General features: G+C 35.7%; 2 protein-coding genes across 2 annotated transcripts in view; one reads left to right on the plus strand and one right to left on the minus strand.

Moving 5' to 3' along the window:
- C3HXorf58 (chromosome 3 CXorf58 homolog) overlaps nucleotides 1–5,398 on the minus strand; it is a 31,650-nt gene extending 26,252 nt beyond the window's left edge. The window contains exons 1-2 of the mRNA XM_074300916.1: nucleotides 4,358–5,398; nucleotides 2,438–2,577 (exon numbers count right to left, since the gene is read on the minus strand). Of these exons, the coding sequence (XP_074157017.1) occupies nucleotides 2,438–2,559 (122 nt within the window). The 5' untranslated portion in view covers nucleotides 2,560–2,577; nucleotides 4,358–5,398. The remainder of the gene's footprint in view (nucleotides 1–2,437; nucleotides 2,578–4,357) is intronic.
- The window catches only part of APOO (apolipoprotein O), a 65,657-nt gene continuing 49,708 nt past the window's right edge, over nucleotides 5,077–21,025 (plus strand). Inside the window, exon 1 of the mRNA XM_074300919.1 lies at nucleotides 5,077–5,204. Coding sequence (XP_074157020.1) covers nucleotides 5,196–5,204 — 9 coding nt within the window. The 5' untranslated portion in view covers nucleotides 5,077–5,195. The remainder of the gene's footprint in view (nucleotides 5,205–21,025) is intronic.

Genomic DNA, 21,025 nt, shown 5'->3' on the forward strand with positions numbered 1-21,025 from the left:
TAATTGCACATAAAACCATAAAGTCCTATTGTGGATTTTAACAGTGATTTTTAACTAATTGATATTTGTCCTGTTTGTTCATGCTCTTTTTAGAATTTTTTCCTTCTATATATTTTCTGTATGTGAGGGCAATGACATAACTATTTTGGAAGAAGGATCAATAAGAACTCATTAGATATGATATGTAAAAACATAAAATTTTACACATGGGAAAACAGATGACCATTGACAGAAATAGGGATTCAGGGGTGGAACTGGCTTGATGGAGAAAATAATTTGTATTTTGGAAGATGCTGAATTTGAAATACTAAGACACTTAGATTTAGATTATCTTATAAGCAATTAGATATACAGTTCTGAACTTGAGAGAAGTGAAAGTTAAAAATATGGATTGGGAGTCAGCAAAGAGGTGATTATTGAAGCTAAATGTGGCTGAAATAGTTAAGGAATGTAAAGAGACAGCAAAGGAAGGTCAAGGACAGAATTCTTAGCAACAAAATGGGTTGGGAAGAAGGGACAAAAAGATGATAAAGTAAATGTTTCTAGATAGTTCAATTTTGTTCTCCTTTAGCTTTTTTTTTTTTTTTTTTTTTTTTTTTGGTATAATTGAAAGTGCATAGGGTTTTCATGGAGAACTAGCATTGTTGGTGTAAGGGCTTGCTAAGCCCTTTTCAGGGGTGCTCATCACCTTTGGTGTACACTTTTCACCCAAATCACCTATGGTTCCAAGAAACTTTAGCTTGCATAGTGGCCCCCACACCATTGAAAACATCTTGGCAGGTGGGCTAAACCAGATTGAAAATAGGCCCCCAACCTATTAATGAATTAGGGATTTGGCTACCCTGTGCATGTAAAGACTTTTCCCGGTACAATAGGAGAATAAGAACAATGCGTTCCAAGGGTGATGAATGTGACTGAAGCATAAGCTGGGAAGTGCTTAGAACTTAGTGAGACATCAAAGATGCCAAGATCACCTATTGCATCCCAGGCCACTACTAATTGTCATGACTTTAATATCTTACCATTTGACTTCAGTAACTCTGGAAGAGAGAGGGAAGCTGACAATTTGCATTACTGTGCCTCATTTAAATCTAATTCATGTGTAAGTCACTCCTCATTGGTCTTTTTCAAAAAGTGAAAGATGGACAACAATTGTATCATGGCATTTTTGATCTCCATCCTCTAGATTTCATTTTAGGTCATACACCACTTTGCTAAGATTAAGGTTGCCTCTGTTCTTTTTCTGAAATTTTCATTTAGAGTTTTAATTTCATCTATTTTTTCCTTCTTTTTTCAAGCCTTCCCCAGTAAAGAGGTTCTGATGGCCTATCTAAATTTTTGAAGGGTATAATTGCAGCTTTTGCAAAATTGTGTTCCTCTTCTGGAATTTTCCTACTTTTTCATTTCATAGTATTTATTTAATTAACAGAATTTCTGTGAGGATTATATTTTCCCTTTTATCTCTCTTTAGGCTCTTGTTTTTAGTTTATTTAGCTTGTTCTAATAGAACTAACCAATCACTGAGAGTTTGGCTGTTAAGATTTTATGCAGCATGTTTGGCCTGATACAACTCCCACATGCACTTCAGAGGATTCACAGGCATTCTATAACTATTTTCTTGTTCTCTTATTTTGTAGTGAAGAAAGGCATTTTGACTGTTTTCTGATGCAGAATTGAGAATGTTTATAAAAAGGCCCCAACATTATTGTTCTTTAATCTTGACTGTACTGGAAGGATGATGGTCAGGCTGTATGTACTCAGAAACTCTTCAATCTCCCAATTTCTAACTGTTCTGAAGGTCTCTGGCTTCCTTCAATACTCAGTTTGAATCTATTCTTTGACAAAGAGGCCTTCATTTAATACCTCCCTCACCTCAACTACAGTTACTGCCTTCCTCTCTGAAACTACCTTTGCTCTACTCTGTATAAATTTTATATGTACCCATATGTATGCTATCTTCCCCAGTAAAAGGTGATCTTCTTGAAGGCAAGGACATTATGACATTCTTTTTATCCCTGCTTCTTGCCACAATTATAATAAATGTGACCAACAAACTACCTATTATTTGTGCATGTTCCAATGTCATAAATATGATTCTAGTAGTAAGCTGAGTTCCATGTGATTTAAGTGTCAAATTTTATTTTTTTAATCTCCCTTAGCACATTGTCTTGTATATAAAAGATATCTGGCAAATATGCAAATCAATTTGCATAATCTTACTATATATAAGAAAAATGCAAGAGTATAGAGTTGTTTTTCTAAGTCTCATGGAGATGATCACGAAAGCTAGAGTTCAAATGAATTCAAAATTAATTTAAAAATAAATGTATGACCAATAAACAAGATATCTTTAAACTACTCTGTGTCATCTGGGATAATGACAAAGATATTGGTAGAAATGCCAAAACTTATACTTATTTAACAATTGAGTGCTTACGCTTTAAGGTCATCAAGTGGTACATCTGACAAATTTATTTCCTGAAATTCAGCTCCTAATTCAGCTGCTAATTCTGGATCATCTGAGTCTCCCTCCAGCTCTGATGAACTTACAGATGACATTTTTCACAGTGAAGAAATCTGAAAGCAAAGAAAATTAACATATTTTTCAAACACTGCTGGAACTGTAGTCAAGATAGCTTATATGAAATATTGATTTTAATGCTAATTTCAAACCCTTAAAAAGCAAAGCAAAGATTTTTTTAGGATGCTCTTATGTTTACAGAATTTCATAGAAGTTAGGAGGATCTAGATTCTATAGTCCGAAGTTAATTTATAACTAAGTTTAATTTTAATTGTGTGACCTTGGACAAGTTACTGACCCCATATTCAGCTTTATTTATAAAACGAAGGACTTAGATTAATGAGTTTTTAAGACCTTTTCCAGCCCTAAAATCTATAACTGGAACATGGTATATATAGTGGAAAGAGACTCAGACATAGATGATCTAGGTCTCTATTTCAGGTTGAAGCACTTTTTAGTCATGAAGTTTGATCATATTTAATAGTTGTGCGACTATGGAAAAGTCATTTAACTTCTTGGAGTCTCAGTTTACTTATTTGTCCAAAAAAACCACACCCCAATATTTGCAGAGCTGAGATTAATCTGCATAGAGACAGCAGAAACCATGGGAGCTGAAATAACATGAGAGAAGATCCAGCAAACTCTAAAAATCTTTTCTCCTAAATTTTAATGGATTAAATTGTACTCCACTTCTAGTTTCCATAGAACCTTCAGAATTTGTACTTCAGAGGCCATCTATACAAACCTATACCTGAACAAAAATCCCAACATGTCATCATCCTGCCTTAGCCAGCTCCTGAGGCAACTCAGTGTACTTCATGACAGCTCTAAACACTGAGGTCTGTTAACTTTTTTTTTTTTTTTTTTTTAATATTTCTATGGAAGGGGTCCATCAAATTGCCAGGGTGAAGTCCCTGACACAGTAAAAGTGATGACTACCTGTTTGGAGGGTGTAATAGATTTTTCCTTATTATTAAAATGAAGAACTAGCATTTGTATAGACCTTTAAGAGCTGGGAAGTTTTTGACAATTATTCCATTTCCACAACAATCCCTGGAAGATAGGTGCTAGTATAATTTTCAAATTAAGATGAGCAAATGTAAACTGGAAGAGATGGAGACTTGTCTGTAGTAACAGTTATTACGAGTCTGAAGCAAATTTAGCTTCGTGACTCCAAAGCCAGGACTCTCCTCGATTGTACCGCCTATATTATTTCCATAGATAATCCAGCTCTATTTCATTACCTGTGACTTTGGTCAGATAGTTCAATACATCTATGTGGGCCTTAGTTAATTCATCTGTAAAATGAAGGCGCTGGACTCAAAGACCTCAGATTCCTTCTAACTCTAATTTCCCTGAATTTTCCTTTCACCAATGATTGCGTCTAATTCTCCCCTGGGAATATAATAAAACAAATGTAACCCCTCTTTCGGTAAAACCAATCAACTGCGTCATCTCCCTCTTCCCCCAAGCAGGCCTCGCCTCAGTTTTCTTATTTGTAAAATGGGGATAAATAGTACCACCTACCTCCCAGGCTTTCTAGGACAGAGATCATGTATGTAATATGAATAGCTAAACATTCCTATAGCTTGCTAGGTAGGTGCCAGGCCCTGTGCTAATCGCTTGACAATTATCTTATTTAACCTTCACAACAAGGGGCTATTATTATTCCGATTTTACGTTTGAGGACACTGGAGCAGAAGTAACTAGTGCCAGTGAGTGTCTGGGGTTGGATTTGAACTCAGGCCTTCCCTCTTGCACGTGGCAACGTCTGCTGCCGGATTTGGGCGGGAGTTGGGAGGAAGGGGAGGGCGTTTCAAGCTCCCTGGGCTTTACCTCTCACTTTCTGGCCGAGCTGAGAAAGGGCTTCTAACGCGCCCCTCTCCTTGGGTCCTCACTGCCAGTGACCGTAACCGGGGGTCTCGAATTGTCTGGTTTTGTTTTTTTTTTTCTTTTTCTCTTTTCTTTCTTTGTTTCTTTCCAAAGTCCGGTCCGCGGATCTGGAGACTCATGTGCAACTTGGGGAAGGATGAAGGCAGACTTAAGGTTGGACTTCGGGGAGAAGGCAAGGGCTCGGGGGTGGAAGATGGGATGGAAGTTTTTATTTCATAGTGAAAACAAGTCCAAGGGTATCAACACAAAAAGGCTCAGTTGGTGACGACGACGACGGGAAAAAAAAAAAAAAAAAAAAAAAAAAAAGCTACGGCATCCACCGTGTCAATAAGAGTAGTTTCTTCGACGAGTCCCTGTCAGTCTCTGCCTCTGGACCTCGCGCCGGGGCGGATGGGGACAAACGTTGGACTGCAAGCATCCCGGTGTTCCTCCAGCCCCGGCAGCCCCTCGAAGTCCCTGTAAATTCTTTGCAACCTTACTGCCAGCAGCCTGGGCTATCGCGCGTGGGCGCGGTTTCCCCGTTGCTTAGCAAACTGGAAGGTCCGACCTTCCCTCTCTCCATCCAGTTGCTCTTGGCAACCCATACCACTGCAGGTGATAGCGGTTGTGGATAGATTATTAATAAAGTTTGTACTACGGGTCGTCGTTAGTTTTCTGTGTACGCATTGGTCTCTGAATAATAATGTCCTGACTGGGCCGCCGTAATAGGCCTTTTTGTGGTGGGTGGAGTTAAACTGAGGTGACCCCCCCCCAAGCCGGATCCACCGCCGCTGCCAGCAACATGTTCAAGGTGAGCCACACTGAACCCCTCTGCAGCTGTCTCTCCCTCCGCCCTTTGCCCCTTCCGCCAGCTCGCTGAGCTTCTTCGCGGCTCCCGCTTCGGACATTCCCGGGAACTGTACCGGTGTGGTGCTAGGCTGCGCCCGGGGACAGCGAGTCAGTCCTTGTCTGCAAGGCGCTTGAAGCGCTTAACTCCCGTGCCCCTTTCCCCCACGCGCACGCGTGACGCGTGAAACGCGAATCCCGGGCCCCGGTCCGGAACATCTCGAGTAATGGCCTTGGATAGCTATACCACCTCAAGGGATGCCAAGTACTTTGCACCTGTTACTTCTTTTGAGCCCCGAGACAACCCGATGAGACTGGGGGCTATTTATTAGCCTTCCAAAAAAAACTGCTCCGGACCTGCCATTGCAGCCTCCCTCACCTTTTACCTGATGCCAAACGCTCCTCCACCTGCCTCCCTGGCCCTGCTTGTGATGCCTTTCCTTCTCACTGCAGCCCCCTTCGATTCCCTGGTATCCTTTTAAGTCCCTGATTAAATGTCAGCGTTCCCATACCCTCCTCACCCTCAACTGCTAGAGACTTTCCCCCAAGGGTTCTTAGTGAATGAAGCTCTGGGCCTGGAGTCAGAAAGACCCGAATTCAAATCCGGCGGTGTGACCCTGGACAGGTCATTTTACCCCTGGGAAAATAAACAGCACGTACTTCACAGGGTTATGATATTTAAATGAGATCATATTTATAAAGCACTTTGAAAACATTAAAGAGCTGGAAAAATGCTATTATATTGTGATTTTGTATATGCTTTGCTAGTTACAAATTTTCCCTTTACAACGTAAGTTCCTTAAAGGAGCTGTTTAAATTTTATCTTTGTTAATCCCAGGGCCTAGTGTTAATAAAGACAGATTTATAAGTGAGCAAACTGAAACTGAGGTCAAATGCTTTGAACAGGATAGAAAAATCTGGTCACTGAAATTAGATTCAAAGTCAGGTCTTGCTGACTAAACCTTTTACTCCATCTAAAACAGGTTTAGTAGAGAAGATTACAACACAAGAACCCTTGGTAGAAATATGTGTGTGTATTTGTATATATGTACAGAGATATCTGGGTTAGAATCCAGTTTTAGTTACTAGCTTTGTGAACTAGAAAAGCTATTTTAACCTTTCTAAGCCTATGTAAAATGGTTTTACTACCTACTTCAAGAAAGTCATAGTATAGTTCTATACAAATTTGATTTGTAGTTGACATTTATAAAAATACTTGAAGGATCCATAATATTACCAGGTAGATCATGATCCAAGGTCAAGGTTTCTTCAAGGAAATTGTGCTGAAGACTCTTAGGTCTTAGCCACTGACAAAAAATGGACCTCCAGGCCAATTGCTGAGACCATACTTGAAGATTTGCCCACAGGGTAGGACAGCATACTCTCAGTGTCTAGAACGCCACTGGATCCCACTACAGAGCAGAAGAGTAGATAGAACATTAGTAGAGAAATCAGTCAACAAATATTGTGTCTAGTGTCTTAAATACTGGGATTACAAAAAATCCCCGAAACAATCCCTGTCTACAAAAAGGTTATATTTTATCAGGGACAACAATTTGTTCTTACATAAGTAAATACAAAGTATATGTAATGTCATTGAAGAGAAGGAATAATAGGAGGTGCAAGAAGAGCATGTGAGGAAAAGCTCATGTCAAGCTGGAAAGAAGCTTAGAATTCTGAAGAGTAAAAGGATTGCATTCCAGGATGAGATGACAGCCTGAGCAAGGAGATGGAATGTCATATATGAGAAATAGTCACTAGGATATTTGGACTAGATTGTGCAAGAAAGGAAGTCACATAACACCCCTGGAAAAGCAGGATGAAGCCAGATTGGGAAGAGATTTGAATTCCAAATAGGAATTTATTATTTTTGTCCTTTGGGTGCTTTTTGAGCAGGAGAGTAGCAATGTCAGACCTGTGCTTTATGAAAATTATCTTGAAAGCTTTGTGCAGGGTAGATTGGAGGATGGAGAAATTTGATGCAAGCCCAGTGATTGTATCTGATGAAGAAAAAAAGACCAATGACAACAATGAAATTGGACAGAATAATAAAACATTCCAAGCTGAATGCTATAAAACTATTATGTCTAGACTCAGTTGATCCCAAAGAAGAGATGGGATGGTTTACCTTTTTCTCTTTGCACATAAACAGGATTGTGCATTTGAAATGTTGCATAAATTAGCCTCTCAGTGTTTTGCTGATCTCTTTTTTTCTCTTGTTATGAGGGGCAGTCCTTTGAGAAATGTTAAGTGATATAAAACACAAAATATGTCAACTTAAAAAAACATAAAAGACCAGTTACTATAATTTTCTGCTTTGTCAGGAGGTAACAATTTTTAGTCTTGGGCAGATTCCTTCTTTTGAGGAGCTTCTGTTATCTCTTAAAGTTGCTAATTTATTTCTTTGAATACTTATATGTCTATATTCTCTTCCCAACCAAACAGATTGGAATACATCTTTGCCTTCTCGTGTGCAATTTTTATTTGTCTTTCTGTAACTTTTCCATAGTGGATGAAAAATGATTGAATGTTATTGTTACATTTCTTTTGCTTCATGACTGGCCTATCTTTTTCATGTCAGTTGTTTTTTTCCTTCCTAATTAAAACAACAAAAAACCCCTGAGTTTCCAAAAAGTTATTATATAAAATTAAATAATGAAAAGCTCAATGAATTAATTAGCTGCTGTGTGCAGTGCACTGTTAGATGCTGAGTATCCAAAAATAAAACAGGCCTTGTTCTCAATTACCGGGGCAGACAGAAAGGTACCTAGAATGGGAATACAAATGAGGAAATACAAAGTAATTTCAAGAGGCCCACAGTGCAAACATAAAGGGAGATTGTGAGGTGGTAGACAAATTGTGCTTTGAAGGAAAATAGTTTTCAAGTTAGAAGTGAGAAAGAACGTATTCCAAACATGAAGATCTACTTATGCAAAGGTGCAGAGAAAGTTATGTCTGAAGAAGTCTGATTTTACTGGAATATAAAGTAGGTAAATAGGAATAATAGGAGATAAATCTAGAAGGTTAGAAGGAAATCAGGTTGTGATGGGCCTTAAAAGCTGTCTATTACTTGATAATTTTTATTGCAAGAGAAAGCTCTATTGGAGGATTGAGGGAGAAGGAATGAATTTTGGAAAAATAATAGGGATGGAAGAAAAGGGAACATCTGTAACCAAAAAATAAAGTTCAGAAAAATAAAGTTGAGAAATAAATTGAACAATTTTATTAATATTTTAAATTTAACATGCACTTTAGGTGATAAACTGCCTCACTAGTTCACCATTTCATACTAGTTCTTTTTTTGAAAATTGTTCTTGTGTTTTTGAGTCCATTGTTAGGTTGAGATTTTTTTATTTCATTCTAGAGGTAAAAGGAAGCCATTGAAAATTTTTGAGTAGGAGTAATGATGTGGTAAGATCTGTGTTTGAAAAGGACTGATTTAGTAGCTCTGTGGCAGATGGGATAGGGGAGGAGAGAATGAAAGCAAGGAGATGGGATGCTATTGCAATAGTCTAGTTGAGAAATAAGGAGTCTCTGAATTAGAATAGATGTTGGATTTGACAGAGGTAGAGGCAGAATTGGCAACAAAATTGAAAATGGAGATTGGGGAGAGAAGAGTAAATGAGTCTTAGGATGACTGGAAGAATATTGCCAACATTAAACAGAAATGGAAAAGTTTAAAGTAGGGGTGCATTTGGAGAAAAATATGAGAAACATTTTGTATTTATGATTTTGAAATGTTCTCAAGGCAGCCAGATAGAGTTTCCAGCAAGCAATGGATAATACTGGACTACTGTTTAGGAGAAAGATTAGGGTTTTCTATATGGATTTGAAAGCCCTGAGCATAACTGGAACCCATGGAAGCTGTGCTAATTTCATTAAAGAAAAGCGTTTATAGAGAGAAGATAGTATCCTTGACACATGTAATGGAGGGAGGAACTTCTTGCTCAAGTAATGAACGTTCCAGAAGGTGGCATCTCTAATCCCAACTTTAGATTCCTGTAATGTGACCTCTTTACCAAAGAATATGAAAACATTTGACTTTTAGGGCTGGAATGGAAGAGAATTGCATTTTTTATATATTTTGTGCATTGCTTGTGGGATCCTCTTAAGTCTTTGGGTTTTCTGCACATTTTATTGTGTAGAATAAAAGCTATTCTGTGCTGTACTTGAGTACTTGAACAGAAGCTGAGACTTTTTTACTCATATCTATAAAGACCTACACACAAGTTGGTGGAAGCACAATACACTTAAAAAAGTAGTTTTGGGGAGTGTTCCAATCCATAAATCCAAAGTTTGGGGAGTTCGGCCACTTAGTTATATATTTTTAACTTATTTATTCATGAACATGTTGTACCCTACAACTTACCCCTCTAGTAAAATGTACACTATTTGATGGCAGAGGGTGTTTTATAATTTATTTTTATATCTTCCAGCAAAGTCCCAGGTTGGCTCCTGGCTGGGTTTCAGCCAGGATTAGAAATTGAATTCAGTGGGTTTAGGGACTGAGCCAACCCCATCTAGATAGCAAAGATGAAACTGTGCTTGGGGTAGAGTCCCCTCCCTGAGGCAGAGTCCAAGGAGGTTTTCTCTTTTAAGGATTTTTCAGAGTTTTGGGGTTTCTTTGTCATCACATATGATCTTCACAAAGATCTGTGGAACAGGTATTGTACCCATGTACAATATGTACCTGTTACCACAGGTATTGAAGAGGGATTTGTCTTGTCTGAAGAGGGATTTGTTCCTAGGCATATCTTACTCCAGGGACAGCGCACTATATTCCTATGGCACTACACAGTGATGAAGGTAAAGGGGGATACACTAGAAATAGTATGCAAGATTGTACCTATTCCTTTTCCTGGTTCCTTGTGTCAGGAGACCTGAGATATGGCATTGGAAAAAGTGGCCAAGGATTCCACTTTTCTGGAAAAACCAAGGTTTTTAAAAACTAATGAAGGAAAAAAGTGTGGAGTTAGGTTTCAGCAGACTTTAACAGTGGGTGATTCTAGAAGGTTCAATGGACTTGGAGGGTTTGGAATTGGGAGGGGGGGGGGTTAAAACTATTTTATCTCAATGGATACCGGTTTTAAAACAGAGAAGCTGTGAATTTATTTTGCATAGCGGGGGGAATGTTCAGTTGATAGTAGTTAACTATCTTGTAGGACTCTGAATTGACTATGTGATCTCTCACTGTCCCTGATTCCCAGAGGACTAATATTTCTTTATTTTTTTATTTTTTAAAATTAATTTTATAATTATAACATTTTTTTTAACAGTACATATGCATGGGTAATTTTTTACAAAATTATCCCTTGCACTCCCTTCTGTTCTGAATTTTCCCTTCCTTCCCTCCACCCCCTCCCCTAAATGGCAGGCATTCCCATACATGTTAAATATGTTATAGTATATCCTAGATACAATATATGTGTGCAGAACCAAATTTTTTTTGGTTGCACAGGAAGATTTGGATTCAGAAGGTAAAAATAACCTGGGAAGAAAAACAAAAATGCAAACAGTTTACACTCATTTCCCAGTGTTCCTTCTCTGGGTGTAGCTGATTCTGTCCATCATTGATCAATTGGAATTGGATTAGCTCTTCTCTATGTTGAAGATATCCACTTCCATCAGAACACATCCTCATATAGTATCATTGTTGAAGTGTATAATGATCTCCTAGTTCTGCTCGTTTCACTCAGCATCTCTCCAAGCCTCTCTGTATTCATCCTTTTGGTCATTTCTTACAAAGCAATAATATTCCATAACATTCATATACCATAATTTATCCAACCATTCTCCAATTGATGGGCATCCTTTCTAGCTACTACAAAAAGAGCTGCCACAAACATTTTGGCACATACAGGTCCCTTTCCCTTCTTTAGTATTTCTTTGGGTATAAATAAGCCCAGCAGTAGCACTGCTGGATCAAAAGGTATGCACAGTTTGATAACTTTTTGGGCATAATTCCAGATTGCTCTCCAGAATGGTTGGATTCTTTCACAACTCCACCAACAATGCATCAGTGCTCAGTTTTCCCACATCCCCTCCAACATTCATCATTATTTGTTCCTGTCATCTTAGCCAATCTGATAGGTGTGTAGTGGTATCTCAGAGTTGCCTTAATTTGCATTTCTCTGATCAATAGTGATTTGGAACACTCTTTCATATGAGTGGAAATAGTTTCAATTTCATCATTTGAAAATTGTCTGTTCATATCCTTTGACCATTTATCAATTGGAGAATGGCTTGATTTCTTATAAATTAGAGTCAGTTCTATATATTTTGGAGATGAGGCCTTAATCAGAACCTTTAACTGTAAAAATATTTTCCCAGTTTGTTACTTTCCTTCTAATCTTGTTTGCATTAGTTTTGTTTGTACAAAAGCTTTTTAATTTGATGTAATCAAAATTTTCTATTTTGTGATCAATAATGATCTCTAGTTCTCCTTTGGTCACAAATTCCTTCCTCCTCCACAAGTCTGAGAGGTAAACTATCCTATGTTCCTCCAATTTATTTATGATCTTGTTCTTTATGTCTAAATCAGGGACCCATTTTGATCTTGGTATGTGGTGTTAAGTGTGGAGGACTAATATTTCTTAAGTTTCTGAGACCCCAGAGCAAAGTGATGGTTACTTCTCTTGGGATAATCACTCTACTAAATTCTGAGTCTCTTAAAAACAAAGGCTTTCACAATATTTTGGGTTGCTGAAGCTCAGGATTGACATGGCTTAGAGTCCCCTTCAGACTGAGTTGTTTACTATCCCCAGCTCCAAGAAAGGGTCTCAGGGTGTTTTGCATGTATTAGGTACTTAATATTAAATTGAGTTCCATAGAGCTATGATTTTGTGTGTAAATACTGCTTCCCATAGTTTAATTTACGACCCCTCCATGCTGTTCACAAAAAATATTTATGATGACACATACAACTCATTGAACTTCTTGCTCTTTTTTTAGTGTGTAGTACATGTGGCCTGTTATTTCTCATACTTAATACATGACTATTCCAGTTCCTTTTCTAGTTCTGTATGTGAATGATGATTTTTACGTCCTGTCTCACATGTATTCATGGTTGATGATGTACCACTATTTGCATCCGTTTTTCTAGAGCCCTTTGTAGAAAACCTGAAATTTTGATTATTTGAAAATTGTGGTATTCCATGATTTATACTCATAGAACATCCCCAAACCTTTTTTATCCATTTAATTTTTCTAGTGTGGATTTTTAGGCCATTTTCATTTGATAACCATGGGTTTCATTGAGGAGGCCCTGTAATGTTCTGAAACTTGATGAAGGCAGCACAGTCTTATCCACTAACAGGACTTTTTAGACCCTTCCCACTCTAGTGAATTTCATTGAAGATATTTAAAAATCTTAGAACACCAAAATATTTAGAATTTTGAACCTTGCCCATGTTACAATATGGACAATGATCATAAAAGAAGAGGAAATTTCCAGCATATCTAGATGATGATTTTTTTTGGTACAAGAGAAGTGCAATTTGTAGATGTTAATTTATCTTGACAAAATCTTTACATAGTGAGTGAATAAACTGCTAATCCTGACTCTTAGGTGTATGTATAGATATATACATGTAAATGTGTATGTACATATATCTATAGACCGATAGAGGGCACTGGTGGATTTTAAAAGTTGCTATGTTGAAAAGGTAAGTGATTTTGCTTTCAAAATGATAAATTTAGTTCAGTCTGGAATAAATTGGAGCATATATTTACCTTTTCCCTAGGTTGTGATAATTTTAAATTTCATCAAATTCACACCAGAGAAACCAATTTTAGAGGTGAAAGCATAGCAAGAACTCAGAATTTGAAGACATGGGATCTGGGCTTGACTTTAATACTTATTACCAATGAGAACTTAAGTTATTCTACCTCTCTGATAGTACTTAATTTCCTCCACTATAAATTGAGGAGTTTGGAGGAGTAAGATCCCTTTGAGTTGTGAGATTTTTTTGTTGTGTGGAAGAACTGACCATAAATATAGCCAAATTGCAAAGAAATTAATTTGAAAATTGAAAGAGTCGAGGAACATTTTAGGTACTTGTTGCTCCATTTTTTCTCTTTTATCTTTGTTTCCTCTTTTACTTCAAGTGGGAAAATGGAATTCAAGATCTATGTATAATGTATGTATGATGATATAATAATAGGTATGTATATGCATATAATATGTAATGGCTAGGCTTTTGTGACCCAAAGACCAAAAAAAAAAAAAAAAAAAAAAAAAAGACACTGTTTGAATCAACAAACATTTATTATCAAGTGACCTTGACCTTTTTAAGCTAAGGTCTATCTGAGGAGTCAGTTTACAAATCTTTCTAAGCTACAATACACTTTCTGTCACTTCTATCAAAATATATTTTGGAAAAGCAAATTTGTCCCAACACAACTTAATATTATTCAGATTTCAGATTTGTATATTTACGATTTTTTCCACAAGAAACACCGAATGCACAAAATCAGCACTTCACAGTAATTCAAAAGTTATAAGCCTTATGATGCCCACTTCTGCAAGCAAATTTTAGTTCTTTGTCAAGGTAAAAAAGCCATGTATTGTGTATCTTGTCTTACAATGGGAACTGTGGGGCCTGCTCATCATATTCAGAACTTTTGCTAACCCAGGTCATGGGGAATAGAATGCAGGTCAAACCTTAGCCCTGATTGTGGATAGTCTGAGGCTGTGGACATTGCCTCTATTTATTATAGTATTTATGTACTTTAAAACTATTTAACATTTAGAAAACTGCTACTGTTTATTATGTTCCTTTTTTTTTTTTTTTTTTTTTTTTTATGTCACTGACAAGATTTTTAAGCATTGTAACCTAAACCCTTTTTTCCCCTTTAAGCCCTGTGGTTTTTATTGTACAATTTCACATAAGTAGAGTGCTTTTTGACCCCATTTGGCAAGGATCCTGGGGTGGTTTGCCATTTCCTTCAACAGCTTATTTCATAGATGAGAAAACTGAGTCAAACAGAGTTTTAGTCAGTTGGCCAGGGTAACACAGATTAGTACCTGAGAAATCATTTGAACTCAGGTCTTTCTGATTCCAGGCCCAGTGCTCTATTCTCTATGTCACATAGCTGCTCTTTTTGAGAATACATGTCAAGTTATAGCAAAACTGTTTAGACAGGATAAATTAGAGATCATTTTTAAAAAAGATTAAGAAAGGCTGGAGAGGACTTTTTTTTTTTTCCCCAAAACATGGGCCCAAAAATAATGGGTAGGAAGATTCGTAGAAGCAGTTAAAACAAATTGTAATAGACTCTTACATATTGACCTGAATCAGGAACAACAAAACTTTTCTTTCTTATCTGATCATCTCTTTTCATGAACCAAATTTAGCAAAAGTAAAAATTTCAAGTATGGTGGAGTAAGTCTAAAAATATTTATTAAATGCATAATACTGTAGAGGGAAGAGATAGAAAACAAATCCTTTGTAAATAACTGCAAAATTAATAAAATAGTCTGTTATTCCACCTTCTAAGACATATGAAATAAATGAATACAACTTTCTTTATAGATTTCTTTACAGAAATAAAGATAGATTTAAGTAGTAGAGATCTTAATTGTGTTTGGGTGATATTCAGTCTTTTTCAGTCATTTGATACTGTTTGTGAACCTATTTGGAGTTTTCTTGGCAAAGATACTATATTGATTTGTCATTTCCTTCTCCAACTCATTTTATAGTTGAGAGAACTGAGGTAAACAGAGTTAAGTGACTTGCCCAGGGTCACACTTCTAAGTAAGTATCTAAGGCTAGCTAGATTTGAACTTGAGATCAGTCTTCTTGACTCCAGACCCATAGTTTATCCACTGCACCATCTAGCTGCTTTGTTTGGGTCATATCAATATAATAAAAAATAACAATTTTTTTTGCAATATAATTGTTTTTGCAAAAACAAAAGCAGCAGTTAACTGGAAAAATATTTGCAACAATAGTATTTCTGATAAAAGTGAGATCTACTATATAGAGAGAATTGATTTAAATATTTAAGAATAAGAACCAATCCCCAAATAGATAAGTGATAAGTAGATATGACTGGGTAATTTTCAAAGGAAGCATAATTTAATGTTTTCTCCTCAAACCATCCCTTTTTCTAATTTCCCTATTAGTGCCTCACCATTCTCCCAATCTCCTAGGCTCAACCACACTCATCCTTAACTCAGCACATACACTCATCTCACATATCCCAATTGTTGTCAAGTCCTTTAGTTTTTATCTCCATAGAATGTCTTATTTATGTCCCCTTGTCTTTTCTGATGTCGTCATCACTTTGTTACAGATCCTCATTACCTACCTGGACTATTAGAGAAGCCTTCTGCTTAGGCTTCTTGGCTCAAATATCATTTCAGTCCATCCTCAAATCAACTACCAAAGTGATCTTTCTAAAGTGCATGTCTGACCATATGACCACCCTAGTCAAAAAATTCTATTGGCTTCCTCTTACTTTCAGGATCAGATATAAAGTCCTTTGGCTTTTACAGCCCTTTCTAAACAAAAACTCTCTTCCTACCTTTCTAATCTTCTTATACTTATTTCTCTTTATATCTATATTCTCTAATGACACAAGCCCTTTTGCTATTCCTTACACATGACCTTCATTCTCCCAGCTCAGTATTTTTTCACCATCTGTGCCCTATTCCTTGAATGCTGCCCCTTCTTGTCTCTACCTCTTAACTTTCCTGGTTTTCTTCAAGTTCCAGCTAAAATCTCATCTCTTTCAAGAAGCCTCTCTCAGTTTTCAATACCTTAGATTTATTTCAATACCTTCAATTTACTATATGTGTATCTTCTATGTATACATAGTCATATGCATGTCTCCTGTCTATGAGCTCTTTAAGAGCAGGGACTGTTTTTTTGTTTTTCATTGTGTCTCTAGCACTAACCAGAGTCTCTGGCAAAGAGTAAATATTTAGTAAATGTTTGTTGACTTGTTGGAATGCAAGTTATCAAAAACCTTGTGGAAAACATTATTACTATTCACTAGTAAAGAGCTACAGATTAATATAACTGAGATTACACTCTATTAACTGACAAAGATGGGGAAAAAAGGAAAAGTAACAGTTGTTGGAAGGACTAGGGGAAGACAGGTACACTAATGCACTATTGGTGGAGTTGTAACTTGGTCTCATCATTTTGGAAAGCAGTGTGAGCCATGCACACCATTCACCCAATTATATCTTATTAGACATATACTATTAAGAGGAAAAAAGAGGAAAAGGACACATGTGAAAAATGTTCATAACAGTACTTATTTGTTAAAGCAACAAATTGTAAATAGGAATGATTGTTAAACAGCTAGAGTTTAAACAAAATATGAATGTAATAGAGTACTATTGTTTTATAAGAAATGACAAATGAGACATATTCAGAGAAACTTGGGAGGCCTTGTACCAGTTAATGCAATCATTAAACATGACCAAGAGAATAAATTACACAATGCCTACAACATTATAAAGGAAACATGCCAATTAGGAATCATTCATTAAGTTCTATGTGAGGAAATGACTTATTCTGAGCTGTGCTTTAGGAAAACATTGCCAGATAAAGGAGGAGAGATTTTGTGCAGAGATGAAACAGAAGGTTATTGCAATAGTCTAGGCCAAAATGATAAGGGCCTGCACTAGAGTAGGGGCCGTAGGAGTGGGAAGAAGTTCTGTACAAGAGACCTGCTTCTGTGGAGTGAATAAGAATGATACTTGAGAATTACAGACATCGAGCACTTAATGGGCACCTGGGAAGTTGGTTTGGAAAAGGAAGGTTTGGAAGTAAGGGTGAGGAGAAGTAATATGTTCTGTTTTTGATGTGTTGAGTTTAAGATGTCTATAGGTTATTCAGTTCAAGAAGTCCATAGGATGGGACTGGAATTTGGTATAATTTGGTCTAAATCTATGAATCTGAGAATCTTCTCAAAAAAGATAATTGAACCCATGGGAGGTAATAGAGGAAATAAAATACCCAGGATAGAATGTTAAAGGGATATTGATGACAATGGAGTGACAGGTAGGAAGAGCTCTGAGAGAACTTTGTCATGAAAACTAAAGAGGAGAAAGTATCCAGGAGAAGGTGGTCAATGATGTCAAAGCTATTAGAGTTTTAAAAAAGGTTAAATAAAGTAAGAATTGAGAAAACAAATATGAAATAAATGCAGTGAACAATCATGATTCTAGAAGACTGATGAGTTGCTTTGCTTCTTGGCAGAGGTGTTATTTGACTAACGAGAGAACAAGATCCATGTTTTCAGACATGGCCAGTACATTGATCTGTTTTGCTTGACTACCATAATTTTGTACAATTGAAAATTTTTGTATGATGAGAGGGCAGGTTATTGAGTGGATTAAAAGCACAGTGACAGTAATAGTAAAAGATTAGAACTCTGTTGGAAATTTTTTTTTTAAATACACAAAACAGCATAATATTCAGATAGGAACACAGACAAGAACAAATTAAAACTCCCATGTTACATTTAACATTTATACTTACTTAATAGGGGGGGGAAGGTATAAATTTTTGCTTTATACAGACTTCTTTTTCTCTTTTATGAGGAAATTTTGTTTGTTGAAGTTTCTCAAATTCATAATCACAAGAAAAAAATTTTTAAAGTACAAAATTTATTCTAGCTATTATTCCTCAGCCCTACAAAATAAAATCCTGTTGACTGAATTCTACATTTTTCATTTATTCTTAGTTTTCTTAAATTGTGTTTATAATTTTATCTTGGTCAATCCCATGTTGTAATCTTATGTTATATAATAAGTTATTAAAATATGAACAATTTTATACAGAAAATGTTTGTTATTGAGATCTCTTCCTTTTTAAATTGATATATATTTTTTGAAAATTAGATGTTTAGCTGACATACTTACCCACATTAACCTAGGAAACATACTCAGCCAGCTTTTACAGTTGGGCTGATTTGAGGAGGTATAAGATTTGAAACAAGGAGCCGCAATAATTATTACTATTCAGTATGTCACGGGACAGAAATATAGATAGCAAAATCAAATATGCCTTCTTTTTCTGATTCTTATCACCAGAATAATGGAAACTACAAATGAAGGAGGTTTTCAGATCTCTGATACATAAACCTTAGATAATTTTTAGGTTGGAATTTTTAAGTTACAGTAACATACAAATAATTTTACTTAACTATTTTTACTGTAAAAGAATAACTTTGTCTTTTAAATTTTAAAATAGGAAGCTATATTTTTGCACATATTCAGAAAATGATGAACAGATTACTGGGGAAAAAAATCAAGCATTTTTTCCTTCCTCCTTACCTTTTTGTCCCATACTCTAGTACTAATGATAGAAATTGTCTCGCCATTTCTCTCCATTTCCTTTCAAATAAATCATGAAAAGTTAAAAAAAAATATTAGAGTATAAACTTTGTCTGGTGTAAATTTAGTGAAAAACATAAGTTCTAGATATACTACTATGTGACTAATTTCAAAATTTTGGTACAGTTTTGAGTATCTTTTTTTTCTTTTTTCTTTTGCAAATTTCCTCCAATTTAGAGATGATAGCTGAACCCCAATGGGGAACACCAAGCAGAGTAACATAGAGGAAGAATAAGCAAATAATTATTAGTACTTCTGGGTATGTGGTATTTTTTTTTAAAACTATTTTTAAAAACTAGTTAATATGCACATGTTCTTTTCACAAAATTATATCTTTCTGTGTAATATCAAGATTTGTTGAATAGGTTAATGACAGTGAGGTTGATAGGAGCTGGGGTTTAGATTAGTCTATTGGATGGTTTATTTTAATTTTTAAAATTAAAAAAAATTTCTATGTATTTATATTAATATATTGCCATATATCTTTTCATTTTCTTTCTTTTTTTTTTTCCCCCCTGAGGCTGGGGTTAAATGACTTGCCCAGGGTCACACATCTAGGAAGTGTTAAGTTTCTTAGACCAGATTTGAACTCTGGTCCTTCTGAATTCAAGGCTGGTGCTCTATCCGCTGTGCCACCTAGCTGCCCCTATATTTTCTTTTTCTAAAAAAAAATTATGCCTCTTATTCTTAAAAAGTGAAGTAACTTTCATCTTATTCTTTGTATAATTTGGGGGTGGGTAGGAATTCATCTTTTAATTATGTATTATGTATGTAATATATGTAATAATTTTGTATACTCAGTCCACAATTTTAGTTAAAATTATGTAATTAAGCAGATGATTCACAATGTTTGTGGTTGTTCAGTCATTTTTTTTTTTTTTCAGTCATGTCCATGATCCTGTTTGGGTTTTTTTTTTGGCAAAGATACTGGAGTGGTTTGTGAGGTTCTTTTCTAGCTCATTTTATGGATGAGGAGACTGAAGCAAACAGATTAAGTGACTTCCCCAGAATCACATAGTTAAATGTCTAAGGCTAGATTTGAAATCAGGAAGATGAATCTTTTTGACTCTAGGCCCACAGCAATCCATCCATGGTTGCCACCTACCTGCTCCCACTTAACAATATTGCATGTTATAAAGTCTGATCTTTAAGGTAAGTATACTTTATCAGATCTATGTTTAGTCCATTTTTTACAGAATGTCATTAAGATATTCTTTAATCACAAATAGTGAATGTGATAAGATAGCATCCTACAAAGGTATAGTATCCTTCAGTGTCCATTTTATAAATGATTATTTATATTTGCAACCTTTTATTACCTTTGTTATGGCTTTAAAGGATAGTAATTTGTAAACTATAATTTATAAGTCCATGACTACATTTTTATTAAGTTTGGAAGCGCCCCAAGTAAAAGTGCTTCAGGTCTTGTCAGGTACCTCTCATAAAAATAACATGGCATGTAGCAATAGTTTGGGTTACTCATTTATATAAATATGCTAGTTTGAATAGCTAGCAAGGAGTTTTTATTTACTTAATTTCAAAAGAAAACAAAATATATGTCCATATTTTATAGGTGAGTTTTACAACCATAATCTTTAACCTTTTGATTAAGTTTGTTATACTCTTTTTTTGGAGGGGACATTACCTCCATTTTCTCTAATATGTACCCAAATTGAATCTTTTTTATAACAAAAAATTTAAGGAAAGTCTCAGATTTTCCAGAGTCTCTTTTGTTTTATTGTTTTAGAAAAAGAAAGTGAAGGGATGATCAGTTTTCTTTGCAAAATTGTGAAGAAAGTCTCTTTGATGTATTTAGGATCCTTCCTACTTTTCACCCCTTCCCAATTTCCTCTTATTTTAAAAAAAAATCTTTCTGGGTTTACATTCTTGGGAAGTACAAGTCTGTTTAGTATATCATACAATTTCTTAAGACATTAAAATTAGATGCAGTGTGACAAGAATGTCTCCTTGTAGGAAAAGCTGAAGAGTTGAACTAAATGAAAGCTTGGTTGGAAATGTAAGAAAAGGGAGGCTTCATGTGAACTGAAGGACTGGATTAGAATCTCACTTCACATTTTTACTGATTCTAGGTTTGTTATGTAAGACATCACAATACTTTTTTCTTACTTAGAAAGTGAAGGAATTGGACTCAGTGATCTCTGAAGGTTCCTTTTAAGTCTATAATCCTATAAGTCTGGGAAAGCTTGAGGATTAGGAAAAGATCCCTTGGTCTTTGCTAACAAATCTTCACTTTAGATACTTAAAATTGGAAAATGGGCTAATTTTGCTTGAGCCCATTTTCTCATTTGTAGAATGTAAAATGATTAGGTTTCACTGTGACCTTTTAAGGCCTTTCCAGATCTAAATATATGAAAGAAGATGAACTTATGATGTACCCAACATCAAGGATAACTGATGAACCACCCGTGTAT

This window comes from Sminthopsis crassicaudata, chromosome 3 (genome assembly GCF_048593235.1).
Source record: "Sminthopsis crassicaudata isolate SCR6 chromosome 3, ASM4859323v1, whole genome shotgun sequence".
NCBI lineage: Eukaryota > Metazoa > Chordata > Mammalia > Dasyuromorphia > Dasyuridae > Sminthopsis > Sminthopsis crassicaudata.